General features: G+C 35.7%; 1 protein-coding gene across 2 annotated transcripts in view; it reads left to right on the top strand.

Moving 5' to 3' along the window:
- Positions 1-20279, top strand: part of NAALADL2 (N-acetylated alpha-linked acidic dipeptidase like 2) — a 1239935-nt gene that overhangs the window by 1189240 nt on the left and 30416 nt on the right. For both annotated transcript variants that reach the window (XM_008705318.2, XM_008705320.2), the window contains one exon: positions 12813-13008. In XM_008705318.2, coding sequence (XP_008703540.2) covers positions 12813-13008 — 196 coding nt within the window. The remainder of the gene's footprint in view (positions 1-12812; positions 13009-20279) is intronic.

Genomic DNA, 20279 nt, shown 5'->3' with positions numbered 1-20279 from the left:
AAGGTGTATTGATGTGTGAGCACAAGACAAAATATCAGATTATAAAGGATGTTTCTCCTACTTCCCTTTATCAGAGAGATTTATAATTTCAAACTTCTGTTATCATTTATGGTTTCTCATGGAAAAAAATATAGTTCAGGTATTTTTCCAAATAAATAAATAAGGAAGTAGGTAAGTAAGTTTGTAGCTAACATTCAGTCAGTTCAAACAAGATTGGCCCAGAAGTTTCTCCTTTGGGATTGATTTCTGAGGTAAGAGCCCCATGCCATATCACTGAAGTGTTGGCTCATCCAAGATTAGGGGTGACAAGAAGAGAATTATTTCCGTAGTTTCTATTTCAATCCCTTCACGTTTGAATATCTCTCTTTCTGCAGAATTCTAATACCACCCTAATATTTACCTTCATTTCTCCTTTATCTACATACAAGTCTTTCAATTAAGCTTATGACTTGTCTTCATTAACCAAATACAAAGGGCAGTATTGTCATTAAAGAATGTACCTTCCTCCTCTTATTGTCAGATATTTAATGTGCGATTTGTAGACATGTACTTCTCAATACCAAAGCCAATATTTTAACTATAGTACTTAAGCAGTAAACCTTAGAAAATGATTATTCTTTTTGGGGGGGGGGTGTGAATTATTCTTAACAGCCAAATAGTTCCATTATCTGAAAGTTTAATACTTTTTTTTTTTAATCTTAACTACCAAGATTGCTTCTTAACCTGGAGAATACTACAACACAATTTCCCCTCCTCAATGATTCTTATTATATTGGCTGTAAAACCATAACTCTGAAAGCAGTTGAGCTGTTTAGGGTTATTTGTTCCCATATGAGGTGGCCTCAGATTGCTCTGTTTTTGGTATATTGAAGTTGGTCTCTATACAGTTTCCTTCTTTTTCACTGTTGTCAAGCTTCTATCTTAGACTTGTTCGATGCAGGGTTTCCATGAACTCTCAATTATTAAAAAAAGGTCGTTTCTGTGAAACTCAGTAAAGCAATGTGCAATGAGGTATGCCTGTATTTTGGGCAGCATAAGAGCTCAGCTCAGAAGAAATATATATATTTTAACGAGATAATCCAACACAATTATTCAGCCTTCAGCTGGGGATTCAGAAACAGCACAGACAGTTGGATTTAATCAGGCTAGAGCTCCAATGGGAGAGGGACAATGAACTAGATAAGATAAAACTGAGAGTATGTGCAAAGGAACGCCCGTGCTGGTGGACCAAAGTATCTAAACTGGGCATGGAATAAAGTGAGGAAATGAAGGCCATGAGGGGAATCAGAAAGGAAGGAGGATTGACAGATGCCACTTCTTGGTGCAATCAAAGAATTGTGAGGGAGTGAACTAAAAAGACTCCTTTGCTGGTGGCCAGCAAATGGGATTGTTAAAAATGTGATCATACGGCCACTTTGGAGAACAGTGTGGAAGTCCCTTAAAAAAGTTAAAATAGAGCTACCCTATGATCCAGCAATTACACTACTGGGTATTTACCCCAAAGATACAGACGTAGTGAAGAGAAGGGCCATATGCACCCCAATGTTCATAGCAGCATTGTCCACAATAGCTAAATCGTGGAAGGAGCCGAGATGCCCTTCAACAGATGACTGGTTTAAGAAGATGTGGTCCATATATACAATGGAATATTACTCAGCCATCAGAAAGAACAACATGGACGGGACTGGAGGAGATTATGCTAAGTGAAATAAGTCAAGCAGAGAAAGACAATTATCATATGGTTTCACTCATTTATGGAACATAAGAAATAGGAAAATCGGTAAGAGAAGGAAGAGAAGAACGAAGGGGGGGCGGGTAAACAGAAGGGGGAATGAATCACAAGACACTATGGACTCTGGGAAACAAACTGAGGGCTTCAGAGGGGAAGGGGGGTGGGGGATTGGTATAGGCTGGTGATGGGTATTAAGGAGGGCCTGTACTGCATGGTGCACTGGGTATTATACACAAGTAATGAATCGTTGAACTTTACATCAAAAACTAAGGATGCACTGTATGGTGTCCAATATATCATAATAAAAAATATTATTAAAAAAATGTAATCATACAAAGAGTAGAGACATCGGTAATGACAGTGTTCAGGGAAGGATATGACCATGGCAGTGGGATAGGAGGAAAAGAGGCTAAGGAAAAGAGAGTCTAGAATATGTGGATACGGTAATTGCCAAGAATTAACACAGGAGAAACTCTTGTAAGAGGGAGTGACTGAACCAGGAGCTGAAATCTTCAAAGAATGCGCAGTAACGCAGAGGACCCTCCTAGTGTTTGCTTAGGGCTAGCACCGCAAGTGCGTGGGAGAAGGAACCACCACAGGAGAGGGCTGCCTCGTTGGACACAGTATCCCTTAGGGGAGAGTCAGGTTTTAGTTAAAGGATGAAAGTGCAGAAAATATCCTGAAAATAGACCAGGTTAATAATTCTCTCTTTAATAGTTATATCTAAAAGCATGCAGTACAAGGGGAAAAAACCCAAACAAGCCTACAGTCATTCTACAAAGATTTCCACTGCGGGCTGCTGCTGCTAAGTCTAGATGAACTGCTCCCTAAAATCAAGTTTCTCAGTTGGATGAGCCAGGAGCATTTTGGCTTCTTGCTGTTATATTGGACTGCGTCTGCTCTAGGTAAAGAACTTTTTCTTTGGTTGTTGGTTTTGTTTGAGTTTTGTTTCTTTTGATGTGAAACTCCTTGGCTCTCCCTCTACTTTCACTCAGAAAGATGTGGGCAGACTTAAGATGTACGCCTACTAGACACACAAGGCAGAGCAAAACAAGATGTAACAAAAACGTAGACACATAGGCAAAAAAATGTCTTTTTACTATGACCTGAGTATAAATATTTGTTCGAAGTGATATGAATTGTCACCTTGAAGCTATAGATTTTTGTGTTTTAGTCATCATGATTCAAAGGTATTTGCTCTGTATCAAAGTAAAAGATCATTCAAATGTCTACTAGGTTGTAGGCAATTTGATTTACCTGTTCTCTTTTGCCCACTGTGGTTATAACCTTATTACAAAAATAGAATAATATGCTAATGTGCGAATAATGGACACCACTTACAACAACTACACAAACATTTCAGTTTCAATTTTAGCTACAATGTGAGATGATTTCATTAGCTAAACAGAGTTCCTGTACCACGTTAAATGAAACATCTAATTTTACTGCTGAATACAAGCTTTAATTGTTGATATACTTTATTATTTTGTTATGACAGCTAACGGTGATTAGTCTTAAGTTCTCAATCACAGCTTTAAAAAAAAAAAGTGACCTTCAAGGCTGGACTATAAAATACTGTTTCTCCCTACTGCACAGAGTTTACGTATGAAGGTCTCTGAAACCCAATTGCATTTTCAACGGTGTGATTTTTACCCTTTGACAACGGGCCATCTTGTTTATTTATTACTCTAGTTTACAGTAGCAGCAGACCATTCTCTACCGTTCTCACAACCACCAGAAAGAAGGATAATTTACCAGTGAATAATTTGTTTGAGTTGATTTATTGGATGGCCTTGAAAGCTCATTTTGACTGAGTGACCTTGGCTCTTAATGTTTGGTCAATGCCAAACACATAATAGTTAGAGAATGAATATTTATATGTGGTACATGGAGATATGGTGTAAATAGTGACTGATAAGATAACTGAAATGCTTCAGGGGTCCTTGTGGCAAATAAAAGTATGTCCAAAAAATACACACACAAGACACTGGTCCTAGTGTGCAGGTGTCAGAAGCAGGTGCTAGGAATAAACGAGGTACCACCACACCCTTGAACCTGGAAGCAGACTAAGGCGTGAGCATTTAATAACCTGACTAAATTTACTCTTTCTCACTTTATCCGCTTTTTAAGGTTTAAAACAGCACTTCAAAATAGCTAAGGGACTATGTGAGTCTGATCTTTCTGTTTAATATGTGCTATTTTTCTTTGTTGGAATTCTGTTATTTACCATTATTATAAAACCTCCAAATGACCAAATAAAGTAAAAGTCACTTTCATTTGATCTGGCTACGTACACATTTATTTAGTGCAAGCCAGACTCAGCAGGAAACAGTTTCGAACTGTGTGGCTTGTTGCCACCTCCTGATTGTCTCACTAAATGTAAGATGGTTGTTGGCAGAATTTCCTCCTGTTCTTTGAAAAACCAACAATGGCGACTTTATCTGACTTTTTTCTTTTTTTATTAGCTCTGATAATTCATTAACATCAATCACTTCATTGTAAAAGGAAAAATAGTATTTCAAGGTGATGATGTGACCGAGCCAAGCACGCTGTGGTCCTCTAGATCTGTAGTTTCCTATTTTCAATATGTGTCACTTCAGTTCTTTTCCACAGTCACAAGTGATTGAGATCCATCTGATGTCTTTTTTTCTTCATGAGTAATTTATGATGAAGGTCCCAAATGGAAAAATTAAATATGTGCTTTATAAATTGCATGATTCTAGTCCTCAGCCCATCTATCTCCAATCTTGATTTTAATTACCACCAATTTCAACTTTGGACTGGCCTAGAGATAGTAAAGGGTGGGTACACTAGGTACCTGGTATTGGATGGCCTTGAAAGGTATCTAGGTATCTGTGTCCTCCCTCCCTAAAAAGATCTAAATCCATCCATCTAAAATCCAAACAATTCCAAGAAAAGATTTTGTTCCCATGGAAATTCTGAATCGTGTTAGATTTCTAGTGGTTTGACCCAAATTGGCATTTCTGGAACTTACCATTTTGTGTGAACAGGACTTAAAAGAATTCCATCAAAAGTAGCTTACCTTGCTTGCTCAAATTGAGAGAAATTCAATAAGAGATTGGCCATCCATTGTGTGCAAATTCCTAAAAATATGTTTAGTATCAATCCCTGGTATATTTATGTTTGGACTCTGACTACATAACTATATTAAAGATTGTATTTCATTTATTGATATTCCACATCTAGTTCAAACAAGGAGTTGAGACAGATGGGTGTGCAACAAAATCTGGTTGTCTATATAGTATCAGAGTTTGTCTCCTGAAACTAATTTTTCTTTCCTCTCACTAATTTCTGAACTCATATTTTTATTGAATAATGTCCCTTAATTACTATCCAAAGCATGTCATCCCTTTTGTATTCTTTAGAATTATACTTTCTTTTCTTCTATGTCTTGTGTCACAATTTGTTGCTATTCCTGCAGCTTCCCTTTGTCATCATTTCCTTCACTGTTCTGAGTACTTCTTTCAAATTTGTTTAGTTTTCTTTTCAGTACCTACATTTTATATGTGTCACTAAATTGATTGAAATATGGTAATGACTTCTTACCGTTTTCCTACTTTCCCATCATAGTAATGGTCTATTATATTGTGAATTTTTTTCCCTAAGTGCATTTTTAGGATAAAACCCTGTGCCCATGACAGGATAGTATCATTTTTCTGTGAGTATTGCCTCTCTGGCAACAATTTAAAGTTGTTGTTGTTGTTGTTTAAAGATACTTTTAATCTTGACTCATAATAGAGCATAAAGTATCCTTGCCCTCATACTGATTAATTTTGTTCAATCTTTTTTTTTCCCATTTTCTTGGCTTAACCAAAACATAATTAAACTCACACATATTATTAAATATACAACTCCAACTTTCTGCCTCAGGAGGAGGCTGGTAAAAAATAAACTACACATGAATTTAATTCATTCAAGGAAGTTTTGCTCACTCTTCCAAAGCAGCCAATAACCAGATCTGTTCTGCACCAGGCGGACAGACACTGTTGGAAGAACTCATTCCGTGCAATATGTTCAAAATCATGCTAGATTTTCATCTGTGTTGGCTATCTGGATCATTATATTTAGGATATGAGAACATTTTCAGAATGCCTTGACTATTTTTTAAAAAGTGGCCGACGTGATTCTTCCAAGAATGCCACTTTGGCATCTTTGCAAGGATTTCTACTGTATTCAGGTTAGACGTAATTATCCACTGTCTTCTGGCATATTGCACCTTTAAATAATAGCCTTTTATCAATGTATTGTAGAATCAGTGTCAGATTATTTATCAGCAGTGCACTAGTTCCCACACTTCTTTCTCTACCTGCGTTTTTGTTTGTTTAACTTCTTTAAATAACCAGCTGAGATGATTCATTGTGATTCATACTAAAGAAGCCAGCATGAAGAATAGAAAATGTAGGATAATAAAGGGCTGTTGTTTCCCCTGGATGAAATCATATTGGCAATTTCTTTTTTTCTCTTAAGCGATGCCACAAGATATTTTTGAAATGACATTAAGTAACATACATTTTCCCCCCAAAATAATCTTCTGTTATGCTTTTAACCACTGTGTTATGTGGAACATAAATCATACTTTCCCTTGTCACTATAAATCAGTGAAGTCTAAGCTATGATTGTGCAATTGTTAACACCTTTAAAACTGTGATACGCTCATCCATAGAAGAATAGGTTCTGTGAAATACTATTAAAATAAAAGGCTATTTTTGTTTGATATAAAAATGTAGTTTTAGAGTATGACCAGTACATTTCACTCTTAATTTAAGATGAAATTGAGTGAGTCTTTAAAAATACAGCCATGAAATAGAATGAAAAGATAGAAAGATAGAAATATAGATAGAAAAGATAGAAAGATAGAAGTAAACTGAAATTTAAAACTTTTTGGAGTATAGAACTCTGAAGAAAGACCACAATTACTATTGTAGTAAAATCATTCTTTAAAATCAGACAGTTATGTATTTGTCTAGGAGGTTGTAGAACGGACTTAAACACATGGGTTTATGCCAAGATGAAATTCATCAAGATACAAAGTGCCTCAGGAGAAGATGTAGTTTGGGCAGGTCCCAGATCCTTGCAGGTTAGAATAGAACTTATAGATTCAGTAGGGGCAGACAGCACTGTAGTCACTAGTCTTACCCAGATGTCTTAGAGACCTTATGAATAGGACATGTATGAAGTGCCTTTGAGCTTCTAATCTACTATTGGAAGTTGTTTTAGGATCCTGTATCAATGGTCCTCAAGAGGAACAAGTTTTCTGAGGATACCATGGCACTTTCGGGATCATTCCACAAACCCCAGGTAATGTGCTGTGTCTTATGTCCATTGTGACATTTAACTTTACTCTAGCCACATGAGCTGAACTGGATATTGTTAAGAGCAATTTAGAGATTAAGAAACTGTGAGTGAGGTGGGGAGGGGGTGTTTATGTCTTACTCAGGTGTATATACTTAAGCAGTAGGTTAGGGCTTGAATATAGATAGCTCTGTCAGATTCCAAAGCCCCTGTCCTTTCTGCTACACCACACTGCCTCTCAAATGACTTGAAGGGGAGAATGTTGCAGTGTGATGATTGGCTAGAAGGCAGGAGTAGGGACAGTCTTCTTCAGTATGTTTTAGGGACTCTCCTGAACTGGCCTTTTTAAAGCTCAATACTATCTCACTATCCACTGACTCATAATTCCTCCTTCTTCTCTCTCCCTCCCTCCTTCTCTCCTCTTCAGTTCACATTACTACTGCTTATAATATCCAGCTCTGTTCTTTGTATGACAAGATGAAAAAAGTGGAAGGGTTGAAGTTAGAGGTAGATTCATCCTCTAGAAAGCTGAGCACTAAGGAAATAGGAAGGGATTAATTAGTAGCAATTAATATTATTGTTTACGGATGGAACATCCTCAACTGCTATAATGTAGAAAGAGTTCCAGAACTTCCAAGAGGTCCATTTTAGATGCCCCTGATTTTTGGGCAATTACACGTTCTGTCTCTCAAGTTTCACTTCTTCTCTGGATTTACTTAAGATATTTTTATACTCTTAGGATATTTTAAACTCTTCAGTCATTCTCATGAACATTTATTTTATTTGATCTGTATTTATTCTCCATTTGTGGATTATTTCTAACTAGATTAGGAATTTATTAAGGTTAGAGATTTAATCTTATAAAGACAGTCTTTGTCTTTCTCCCAGTACTTATAGAACACCACACAAAATAGGACTCAATAAGTTACTTACTGAACATACATTTGTATTTTACTTTGAGACAAAGGAAAACAATGCATTATTTCTGTTTGAAATGTAGAAGTCCATTTCAGTTGTCTCTTTTTTTTTTTTTAAAGATTTTATTTATTTATTCAACAGAGATAGAGACAGCCAACGAGAGAGGGAACACAAGCAGGGGGAGTGGGAGAGGAAGAAGCAGGCTCATAGCAGAAGAGCCTGATGTGGGGCTCGATCCCAGATCGCCAGGATCACGCCCTGAGCCGAAGGCAGACGCTTAACCGCTGTGCCACCCAGGCGCCCCCAGTTGTCTCTTGAATAATAACCAGATAATTTTACTAAGCCCTCTCAATTATTTTGTATTATATTAAGGGTGATTTTCAATATTTATCACATATCGATATGTTCTGTCATGCCATAAAAACTTAATAGTTGGCTTTTCACCAGAAGGGAAGATGTAAAAGGATCATTTTTGAAGGCTGGTTGTTTAATTCCTTAATTTTTATATTATCTCTTTCCTTGTTCTTGAGACGTTTGAGATGCAGTCCATGGAAAGAAAAAATGGCTCCAGATTCATAGTCACCACAAGATAAAATTGGAAATCTTTATTAAAGTGTATACAGGAGATTATGCTAAGTGAAATAAGTCAAGCAGAAAAAGACAATTATATGGTTTCACTCATTTATGGAAAATAAGAAATAGGAAGATTGGGGGCACCTGGGTAGCACAGTCTTTAAAGCGTCTGCCTTCGGCTCAGGGCGTGATCCTGGCGTTCAGGGATCGAGTCCCACATCGAGCTCTTCCGCTATGAGCCTGCTTCTTCCTCTCCCACTCCCCCTGCTGTGTTCCCTCTCTCACTGGCTGTCTCTGTCAAATAAATTAAAAAAAAAAAAAAAGAAAGAAAGAAATAGAAGATTGGTAGGAGAAGGAAGGGAAGAATGAGGGGGGGTGGTAAACAGAAGGGGGAATGAACCATGTGAGACTGTGGACTCCGGGAAACAAACTGAGGGATTCAGAGGGGCAGGAGGTGGGGGACTGGGATAGGCCAGTGATGGGTATTAAGGAGGGCACATATTGCATGATGCACTGGGTGTTATATTCAAATAACGAATCATGGAACATTGCATCAAAAACTGGGGATGTACTGTATGGTGAATAAATAACAAAATAAAAATTATAAAAAAATAAAAAAAAGTAAAGTGTATACAGGGAAAAGTGTAATACAGTAATGGGGAAGTGGGGGCATAGACTTGAGGAAGTGAAAAGTAGCATCTCTGAGAATAGAATCATTAGTTACAGTATTTTTTGCATGTCTTTGAAAAATGAGTTCATAGTAATTTATACTTAGTTTGTATACTCTGATAATAGTAACTTCCATTTATATAGTGATTTATATGCTTTGAGAGTGAAATGACCATTTTCTGTGTTTTCCCCAAGGAAGCTGAAGGACAGTAATATTGAATAATCTATTCAAAACTACACTGATAGTAATTAAGTAGATGAAGCTTTTATGTGTTTTTGATACCAGGACCTTAGTCTTTAGACTCTACGTGCATATAACTTCAAGATAATTATATTAACTCTCACTGAGAGAAATCTCTAACTCCCAGTTCATTTTCTTTGGTCAAATGGACTTGCTGCTTATTAAATCTGAACTGTTAAGAGCCTCAATTAGTCCTCTGTTCTCTGAGATTCACTGTGACTTAAATGAAGTTTTATATATTCTTAGTTTTTGTGGATTATTGGCAGGCCATATTTTAATTCAGTTTAGTTGAATTTAACTTATCACGACCCTAAAATAGCTTCTTTTTAATCTTTTCTTTTCCTTTGCAACTATTACTGATTTTACCAAAATTAGTTGGTGCTCATTATATGCCAAACATTTCCCTAAGTGGCTTTGTAGGCATTATTTAGTATAGTATCTCAAAAGATTATCTTATAATTCAAAATTCACTCAATGAAATTTTTATTAAGCGACTACCATATCTTAGATACTGTGTTAGCACCTGGAGATACAAAGAGATAAAACATATTTGCTGATCTTGTGGAGTTCTTTTCAGTCAAGAAAATAGATAAGGCAGATGAGGATAAAAATAATACAGATGCTATGATGCTATGATCAAAATAGATAATTTATTGATATGCCAGGCATAGTGTTAGTCTGAGGAAATGGCAGTGAACAAAACAGACAACAATCTCTTCCTTCACAGAACTGACATTCTAATGGATTCTAAGATCATGGGGGAAAATCATTTAGGGTCACAACTTACATAGAGTCAATGATGTTACTTTCCGGGTCTTATTTAAGTGGACAAACAAGCTCTAATGGGCATTAAAATGGCTATTAGGAATCTTTGGAACATCAGTTATGTATACAAGTTATTGAATGAACATTGAAAGTAGAGCTACTTTTAAATTTGTAAACTTATACCCTGGAAGTAATATATAGGGTATTGTGTGGTGTTCACTATCAGGGTCCTTTCTGGAACAAGACACTTCTTAAAGCCGTCAGTTCTCTACAGCCTCACCACCATGAAAGATAAATTCATTTAAAGCTAAATAAGGTAGAATGGTACAATTTGTCTCACTTGATTCAGTAGTAATGTTTTCAATTCTGTAGTGTATGTTAGATCAGAACAGATTTTTCTTTCTTAAATGGAAGACTCAAAGATGTTGAACTTGTTTTTTCTGTGGTTCAGTCTTTCTAGTCCAGTATAATTTAAATGTGCCTTTGTTGTCTTATTCTTTCCTTGTACAAAGGTATTTCCTGTAAGTTCCCCATATATTAACTTCAGTGAACCATCATAATTTAAAATAAACCATATCTTCATAAAATGGCATTATCATTCTAATTGCTATTTAGGTTGCTCAGTTTCCCCAATGAGCAAAAATTTCTCCTCTTGCAACCTCAAGTTTTATTTTGATATCAAATAAGATAATTAATGAATGTAGAATATACTTTGAAAACATCAAAATGCCAAAACCTGTGAATTCCTACAATTGATTTTATTCATGTTGTTAATTTCAATGAACAGAAAGCATATAAATGTGGCTATCTCTTTATAGCTATCATGAAAACCACTTATCTCTACATAGTTTTCTTTTGTTACTGGATTTTTTTCTGAAAATACTTTATTGAATCTCGTTTGTTTATTTAGTAAACAATTATTGAGTGTCAGAATTGTGCCGGCCTCTAAAGAAATTGACATGTGAGATAGTCCCTATCCGATGAAGGGGAAAGACAATAAAGATCACTCTGTTAGAGGTTGGTAATTCTATGAAGACATATTTTATACATCAGCTATAATTCTAACCCAGATTTTCCTTCCTTAGCACATCACTTCTCTACAGTGCTTCTTAAACTTTAAAATGTGTGTAATAATCTGGATAGCATGGAGGTTCCTGGGCTCTACCCCTAAAGAGATTCAGCAGGTCTGGGAATCTGCATTTTCACAAAAACCAGGTGTTTGGGGATCTGGTAACCCTTGAACTTCACTTGGAAGTGAGTCCCTTTGTGATCTTTCCCTTTTGCCTGAGACTTCCCCAAACAAAGCTTCCCTTTGGCCTCCTCATCTCTCCATCTGCTTATGTCAATGCCATGCTCTCAAGACAGCCAGTTTAGATTTATCAGGGCCCTGTTCATCACCTTGACTTGGCATAACTCTGTGTATTGAGTTTCTGACCTTGCTGGAATCAGTTGTACCTAGTTTCCTGAGAACGACACCACTATTTCCTCACCCAGAGACTGACTTAAATGATAAGGAATATCAGGAAGAAGATGATGAGGGAATGCCCCTCTCATGGTATAACAAAGGAATGCTTTTTAAACAAGGTGTTAAGTCACATCAGCAGAGAACTGCCTACCTGTAGGGTAATACTTTTGTAACACTTTATAAAGTATTCATCATTTAGCCCTCATAAAAAATCTATGAAGCAGATGCTATTATTTTGTTCATTTTATAGATTAGTATACTGAGACTTAGTAACTTGCCCAACATCACACAGCTACTAAGTGGTATAGCAGGGATTTGAACTCAGGTGGTCTGGCTCCAGGGTCTGGTGGCGGTGATCACTATACTAATGCTGCCTTACTCTTAGTCAAAGGAATGTCCTGTGTTTGCTACCACCATTCACATCAAAATGACTTCCAGTAAGTTATGCAAACAAATAGGAACAAAGCATAATAAACAAAAATTGTCCCCAAAGCAAAACCAAACAATGCGAACATTACATAGGATAGTTTTCAGTGTATTTTCAAATCAAAGATGTATTTCAGCTTCAAATTACAGGAGATTTTTAGTGAAGCAAAGGAGCCCATGGACACATCACAACAGAGAAACATATCTCATGCCCTCAGAAGAGAAGATAACTTCTTTTACCATCTTTTTTCCCACAGAAATACAGGATATGCCATGAAGAGCATAAATTTTTGAGTCAGAAAGATCAGGCTTCTAATTTTGGCCTGTCATTTCTTTGCTTGATGACCTAGGACAATTTGCTTGCCTTAATTACTCCTCAGATGCTATGAAATAGACATGACAATGCAAGCTTTGATGAATATTAAATAAGATAAATATTTAAAGTGTTCAGTACAGTGCCTGTACATAGCAGTCTCTCAATCAGTACACATTTACTAGTATTATTATTAGTGGTAGTGATTATTATTACTAAGTAGTAGTGGTAGCAATAAATTTAATAGCAGAATATAATATTTAGACAGAATATTTTGGTGGAATTAATACATTATAAAAGTTTAACTGATGTTCCTTTTTGACATCATGATTGCAGAATGCTTATTTTGCTCCTTTGAGGGTGTCTCTTCTGAGATGGACTCATTTATCTTCACCAGGTGATCAACCCAACACTCAACTGCTAGCCCTAGCCTCACGTCTGCGGGAGAGTGCTGAACTCTTCCAATCAGATGAGATGCGTCCTGCTAATGATCCCAAGGAGAGAATTCCCATCCGTGTCCGAATGCTGAATGACATTCTCCAAGACATGGAGAAAAACTTCCTTGTACAGCAAGTGCCACCGGGTTTTTATAGGTAGGATATGTCTTTTAACCTTTGTTTATGCCCCTCAATTAAATTTTTTATGTTTAACTTTCAGAATATGTACCTTCTGTGAACATGACACCATTTTTAATGTAGTTATTATGTGTAGTAATATGAGTAATTATTATATGTACAATTTGAGGACCATTCTCCTACCCAAAGGAAGTTTCAACTGCATGAGTATAGAATAAAGGAAATTGGCTTAGCAGTATCATATAGAAAATGACTAAGAATTTTTTTTTTTTTACATTAAGCTCTGTATGAGTCAGATATAATATGGCTACAGGAAAACCAAATGAATTATAGGTTGTATTGGGAAAAATACACTTTCTTGAATGAATCAGGAGATAAGCCTATACTATTCTTCCTAGTAAGACCACATCTAGAGTATTGTGGTTAGTTCTAGAAGCTACCTGTCAAGAGAGAGCTAAATAAGTTTGATATTCAGGGAAAAGTGGAATTTAGATGGATCTGGAAACAACCAGGAGATTAGAGATATTAGTTGGAGGGTCACAACAGAGCAATTCCTAGAAACATTTTAACAATTTTAATAGATATTTCAATAAACCCATTTGGATATGGAAGGGGGATTCAATTTTGGCTTTTAGAGGGTGAGAGAAGTACAACATGGCTTTTATTTTATGGTTCTTGATATAGTAGAAATTGAAGAGGGAAAATGGAGTTTGAAAGATTATAACATATTTCACATATTCTTATTTAAGTTTTTTATTTTTCTACAAGACACAAAATATAAATACACACACCTTCTGCGTAATAGATGCATATATAATGTACATAACATTTGTGTATAGTTTAATATATGTGTGTGTGTTTATGTCTCGTGTGTGTGTATATGCACGTGAGTATGCAAGAAAAGGCAGGAGGCAAAGAGGTGCTGGACAAATAGTGAAGCAGGAAAACTTTGGCCCAGAACTCTCATTCATAAAGGACTTCAAATTTAGACTTTTGCACTACATCACTTTATGTGTGTGTGTGTGTGTTTGTGTGTGTGTGTGTGTGTGTGTGTGTATAACATATAACATTAAAAATACTCTGGACTAGACATACTGTGGATGACTGAAGTATACAACTAGGATGAAAGAATTGAAACATAGGAATACACATCTCAATTACATATAAGAAAGAAGTTTCTGACAAGTAGTGTTCTTAAAAGACTAAATGTGATGCTTTTATAGGGTAGTGAACTCACTATCACTGCATATATTAAAACATAGGCTAAGTAGCTCTAAATATTTTGAGTGTATGAGGTTTAAAGTGGCCTTTAGTACCAACATTCTGTGATCTATCAAGACACTTGACCTCTCTGCATCTTAACTTCTACATTTATAAGATGAGATAGTAGAATGAGACCTGTTTAAAATAAAAAAAAAAAATCTTTCTTAGCTCTGATATTTGGCCATTTTCCATTATGATTTTAAACTCAAGTTCTCATTTAAAATCCTTACATCATTTCTTCTATAACTATGACTCTGCATTACAAGACTTCGGAAAATGTTAATTTATTACAATAGATATTTGTAAGACACCCTTGTAAGCCCCAGTGACATAGAAGTTGCCTCAAGTTAATAACACCTGCTCCAATGAGGTTATATTCCAGAGATGGGGATGGAGAAACAGAATGAACAAGGTAACTAAGTAAAATATAGTGTATGGTAGATATAATACCAGCTAAAGAAACAATTAAACCACATTATTAAATTCAGCATTATTAAAAAGTCTTAATCAGAATAAGTAAATTATATTTTAGAATAAAAAAATTTCCCTCACTTAATTTATGAAGAGTTCAGAAATTAATAAAAATCATACATTAAGAGTATAGTTTTATATATTATGACCTAGTAAACACTTTCACCATTTGCCTTCCTTGGCACTTGCACTAGATATAGAAGACCCCTATGGTCCGAGGTACATGTCCAGAGAACTTTGCATTACCACTTCAATAATATTTATTTATCATACATTTTGAGTGGAAAAGGAAATATTGATCTTGCCCTGAGTTAACAATGATTAAGAAGTGACTCTTTTTCCTGTTAGTGATATGATTACAATATCACTTGTATTCCAGTGTGCAAACTTCAAAATGTTGATTATGATAATGTTCTAACTCATAACAAACTTTAGAATTGAAAGCTTATGGTTCAATATTTCGGCGTTATTTTAAACTATTGCTACAGTTATTGAAGAAATATATGTATGCCATTATTCTCTTTGGCCCTATTAATTCATATATATGCCATTGGCAAATAGATTTAAATAGATAGATGCAAATAGATAGCCTCATTTTGATTTATCTGACTGACCTTTATCCCAAGATTGTCATGAATTTTTACTTCATTTCTGAAATATATGACAAATCATTCTACTTCATGTTTTCTCTTGGTAGAGTATTCATATTTCTAAATATTCTTGAAGCAAAAATTTCAAAATTACAGTAGAATTTCTACTCTTGATCCTTGTAAGCTCTTCCTTTATGGGGGAGGAAATGTTCAAAGTACAAAAATGGGTGTGACAAGATCATACACAGCTTAAGAAAATGGAAAAATTGATTATAATGATAACCATATGGAGTAAAGATAAAATTGTTAATTATATTGCATAAAAGAACATTTGGTGAACAGGATTCATTTTTTTCTAGCGTTAAATAACCTTTAGAGATGTTATTCATTTAAGAATCTCACTCTTCAACCTGATGGTGTTATGACAATTCTCATCAAATATACAAGGAGGAAGTCAAAAGTAATTTGCTTTTCAAGAAAGTTGTTGACAGAAGTTCATTGTATAAAGCTAAATATTTCATTTAGAATTTGGATCATGTCCCAAAGGATACTGCCTCAACCAAAGTGTCGCGAAACACTGAAACATTATTTTTGGAATATGTGAAGAAGTTTTCTCCATAATTCAGCATCAGAAGATTCAAAGATTTTGAAATTCTACAATGTTGCATATAAAATGTGTTTTCTCGTAAATAAACCCTAATTGAACATTGCTCTCTGCAAGTGTATTGATGGAAACTGGCAATATAAGATCCCTACATTTAAGGAGTTTAATTTAAGATGTAAACTATATAAATCAAAAATTAAAATTTTGAAGAATTCTTATGAAATTACCTAATGAATACTACAGGGAAGAAGTGTTGTTGGGATTCAGTGAAGAGAGAAGTTATCATCTCGTGGTGGTCAAGAATGACTTTTTAGGTATCTGAGCGTAAGAGAATGGTAGGATGTCCATTAAATTAGGGAGTGCTATGGACTGAATGTTTTTCTTCCCCCAAAATTTATAGGTTGAAGCGTGATCCTCAGTGGGATGATATTCAGTGGTGGGACCTTTGGGAGGCTTTACCCTCCCTCCTGAGTGGGATTAGTGCCCTTATAAAAGAGACTCCAGAGAGCTCCCTTGCCATTTCCTGCCTTGTGAAGACAAGATGTCTGTGGACCAGGAAATGGACGCTTACCAGATGCCAAATCTGTCAGGACGTTGATCTTACGCCTTTCATCCTCCAGAACTATGAAAAATAAGTTTGGGTTGTTTATAAGCCACCTAGTCTGTAATATTCTGTTATAGTAGCCCAAACTAAGAAAGGAAGCATTTCCAGGAGAGGATGGTGTAAAGAGAGACACAAAGGAGAGGTTGTGCATTGTGTACTGGGGAGTAGAGAACAAGAAGTGGAATAGCTTGAATGGCAATTACAATCATTATTAAGGAGAAGTATGAAGGAATCAGATTGTGGAGTACTTTAAATTCTCTGGTGAGAGGTTTGAGCTTCATTTTTCATACAAAAGAAGCCATGAAGAAATCTGCATCATTAGGAAGATTTATCCCATGCTCCAGATTGGGTGCCCTGGAGCTGGAAGAGAACAGAAAACTTCAGGAAGACTCTGGGTATAAGACCTGCATGGTGTGCTGAGAACTTGACAGCATATTAGTGTCAGGAATGAAGAGCAAAGGGCTGATTTGAGAGATGAGGCTCAGAAAGAGTTAAAGAGTTTAGGGCTTGAGTGGCCTTGAGAATCTGATTTCAGGTTGTTTTTTAGGATTCCCCTGGGCCTGGGCAAATGAAGCAGGGATGCGTAGCAGCAAGCGCCTCCTCTCTGTCCATGTCTCCAGCCACTTAGTTAAGGCTCTCGGTACTGCTGGGTCTCGGGGTGATTATGTGATCATTTATTGATAATGATAATTTCTAAACTCCCTTTTATCTCTAAGAATCTGATCCAATGGGCACTCACAGTAGTAAGCCTCACCTCTGTAATCAGGGAATTCTAATCCTGAGGGAGGGGAGCAGGAAACAATACAGTAATAGATTCCAATGACATAATGAAGCTCTGCAGAGTGCTCCAGAGATACTGAGCTTAGTAGGCAGTGGGAAGCAGATGAAACAATGTATATAATCAGGGACCATGTAAGGGAAAGTACATTAAAAACTACAAAGCATCTCAAAAATATTACTACTGTCAAAATCCCACAATGTAACATTTGACTCATTGCCCCTGAATAGGGAAAGGATTATGCATTTTCTTAAAAATTCTGAACCTTTCATCTCTCCTCTTCCTTTACTATGACTGCAATACGTACTGGTCTACTACTCCTGGGAACTGGCATTGTCTGGAGATGGGAGCTTGTGGCATCTGTTTTGTTGTTGGATTCTTTTTAACTCCCTGTAGTTATTATTCTGCAAAGGCAGAGTAAGCAGTTTGAACCAGTGAACCTATTCATTCTCTACTACAATATATATATTTTTTAAAGGGAAGAAAGAAATAAAGTCTTTTTCAGAACAGTTTTAGGTTTAGAGAAGAATTGAGCAGAAAGTAGTTTTCATATAACCCTTCTTACACACACACACACACACACGGTTCCCCCACCCACAAGGCACAGTTTCCCTATTATTCCTACTATTAACATCTTGCTATAGTGTGGTACGTTTGTTACAGTTGACAAGCCAACCTTCATATATTAATACTCACTACAGTTCATAGCTTATGTTAGGGTTTACTCTTTGTATTTTACATTCTCTGGGTTTTGGTAAGTGTATAATGATGTGTATCCACCATTACTGTATCATATAGAATAGTTTCACACCCTAAAAATCTATGTTTCACCTTTTATCTCTCCCTCCTTCCTGCCAGAGCCTCTGGCAACCACTGGCCTTTTTCACATCTCCACAGTTTTTCCTTTTCCAGAATGTACTATCATTTGATCATGCAGTATGTAACCTTTTCAGATTGGCTTCCTCAATTAGTGATGTGATTGAGTCTTTTCCCTATTAATTTGTTTTTATCACTGAATAATGTTTCATTGTATGGATATACCACAGTTTACTCACCTATTAAAGGGCACTTGGTTTCTTTCAGCTTTTGGCAATTAGGAGTAAAGCTGCTGTATGGGTTCGTGTGCAGATCTTTGTGTGGATGTACACTTTCAAATGATTTTGGTAAATACCAGGGAGCACAACTGCTGGATCATATGGTCAGCCTATGTTTAGCTTTGTAAGAAACTACCAAACTGTTTTCCAAAGTGGGTGTACCATTTTGCAGTCCCCCTAGCAATGAATGAAACTTTTGGTTGCTCCATATCCTCACCATCATTTGTTGTCGGTATTCTGGGTTTTAGCCATTCTAATAGATGAGCATTGGTATCGCATTATTTTAATTACAATTCTCTAATGAAATATGATATTGAGAATTTTTTCATATGTGTATTTTCCATCTACATATCTTCTTTGGTGAAGTGTCTTATCAGATCTTTTGCCTACTTCTTAAGTTGTTGGTTTTCTTATTGTTCAGTTTTAAAAGTTCTTTTATATGTTTTGGATAGGAGTATTTTATCAAATATGTATATTGCAGTATTTTCTCCCCGACTGTGACCTGTCTTTTTATTCTCTTATCAGTCTGTTTTGTGAAGCAGAAGTTTTAATTTTAAGGAAATCCAACCTATAAACTTTTTCTTTTATGGGTTGTACTCTTAGTGTTGAATCTAAAAGTTCATCATCAAACACAAGGTCACCCAGATTTTCTCCTATGTTGTCTTCTATGAGTTTCATGGTTTTACATTTTATAAAAGGTCAATGTCCATTTTGAGTTAATTTTTGTGAATGGTGCAAGGTCTATATCCAGATGCATTATATTTGCACATGGATGTCTAGTAGTTCCAGCACTAATTGTTGAAAAGACTATCCTTTCTCTATTGAATTGCCTTTCCTCCTTTGCCATACAATATTCTTTAATATTGCCTTTTACTATCAACAGCTTTCAGAATTAAAACCATCACACAACAATGATATTGCTTGGGATTTATAAAAATATTTGGGATTTATAAAAGTAGGAAGGGGTTTGAATGGGAAAATTTGTCTTTTACTACTTGCATGGCTTAGAGCAAGCTAAATAGTAACTCTAAAAGTCAATTTCTCAACAAAATAGAAAACCTCAAAGGTTCACATTAGGATAAATTTAGATAAAATGTTGGGATAACACTAGATAAAGTGAGGATAAAATGTGAGAAGATAATTTATAAACTATAGAATTCTATACAAATATTACAAAATAAAAGTAACTTTTATCCCATTCTGCTGTTTTTACTTCTGACTTTGATAGTGTTCTGAGTTCCAGGACTTCTTCCTCATATCTCTTTTATCCAAAGGAGAAATATTTAAAAATTCAGCAATACACGTTCTCTTTTCCGCAGGTCACTACAGTGAAATTTTTCGTTCATTTTTAATTTTTATTATACAGTCCTTTCCCTTATACATTTGCTAAAAGCCTGCATATTGAGGAATTACAAGATCCCACAGAAAATAAAAAGTTTCGAGGGGTTAGAATAAAATATGCAGTTTTTAAAAAGAGTCAATATAATATTTAAAATAGTGTTAGCTTCCAAAATAAATGTGGACCCTCTAAATGACAAATCTTTTCCAGTAGGAAAGCCTTCTTTCAAACCACATTTTTAAAAATGTGTTCAGGAAACACTATTGCAAGCAGCATAGTCTTTTGGGGCAGATTCTCCCTTTTAGGTTTTGAAGTTTTGAAGTTGGCATTTTTAGATTTGGGCACCAGCTATTTCATGCTTGAAATTTAATGTCTTATAGAATATGCATTCTTCCTAGCTCATTTTAGAAAATTTCCCCAAAATGTTTGGCATTGTCACAAATTTTTAGAATCCTTAAAGGGCATGAGTTCTGGAAGCTACTGTTCTGTCTCTATACCTCCTTTCCTCACTTGCCCCTGTACCAGGCTAACTAGTCTTAAAAATAA

Source organism: Ursus maritimus, unplaced genomic scaffold (assembly GCF_017311325.1).
Source record: "Ursus maritimus isolate PB19 unplaced genomic scaffold, ASM1731132v1 scaffold_4, whole genome shotgun sequence".
Lineage (NCBI taxonomy): Eukaryota > Metazoa > Chordata > Mammalia > Carnivora > Ursidae > Ursus > Ursus maritimus.
This window is presented reverse-complemented; position numbering and strand designations above follow the sequence as displayed.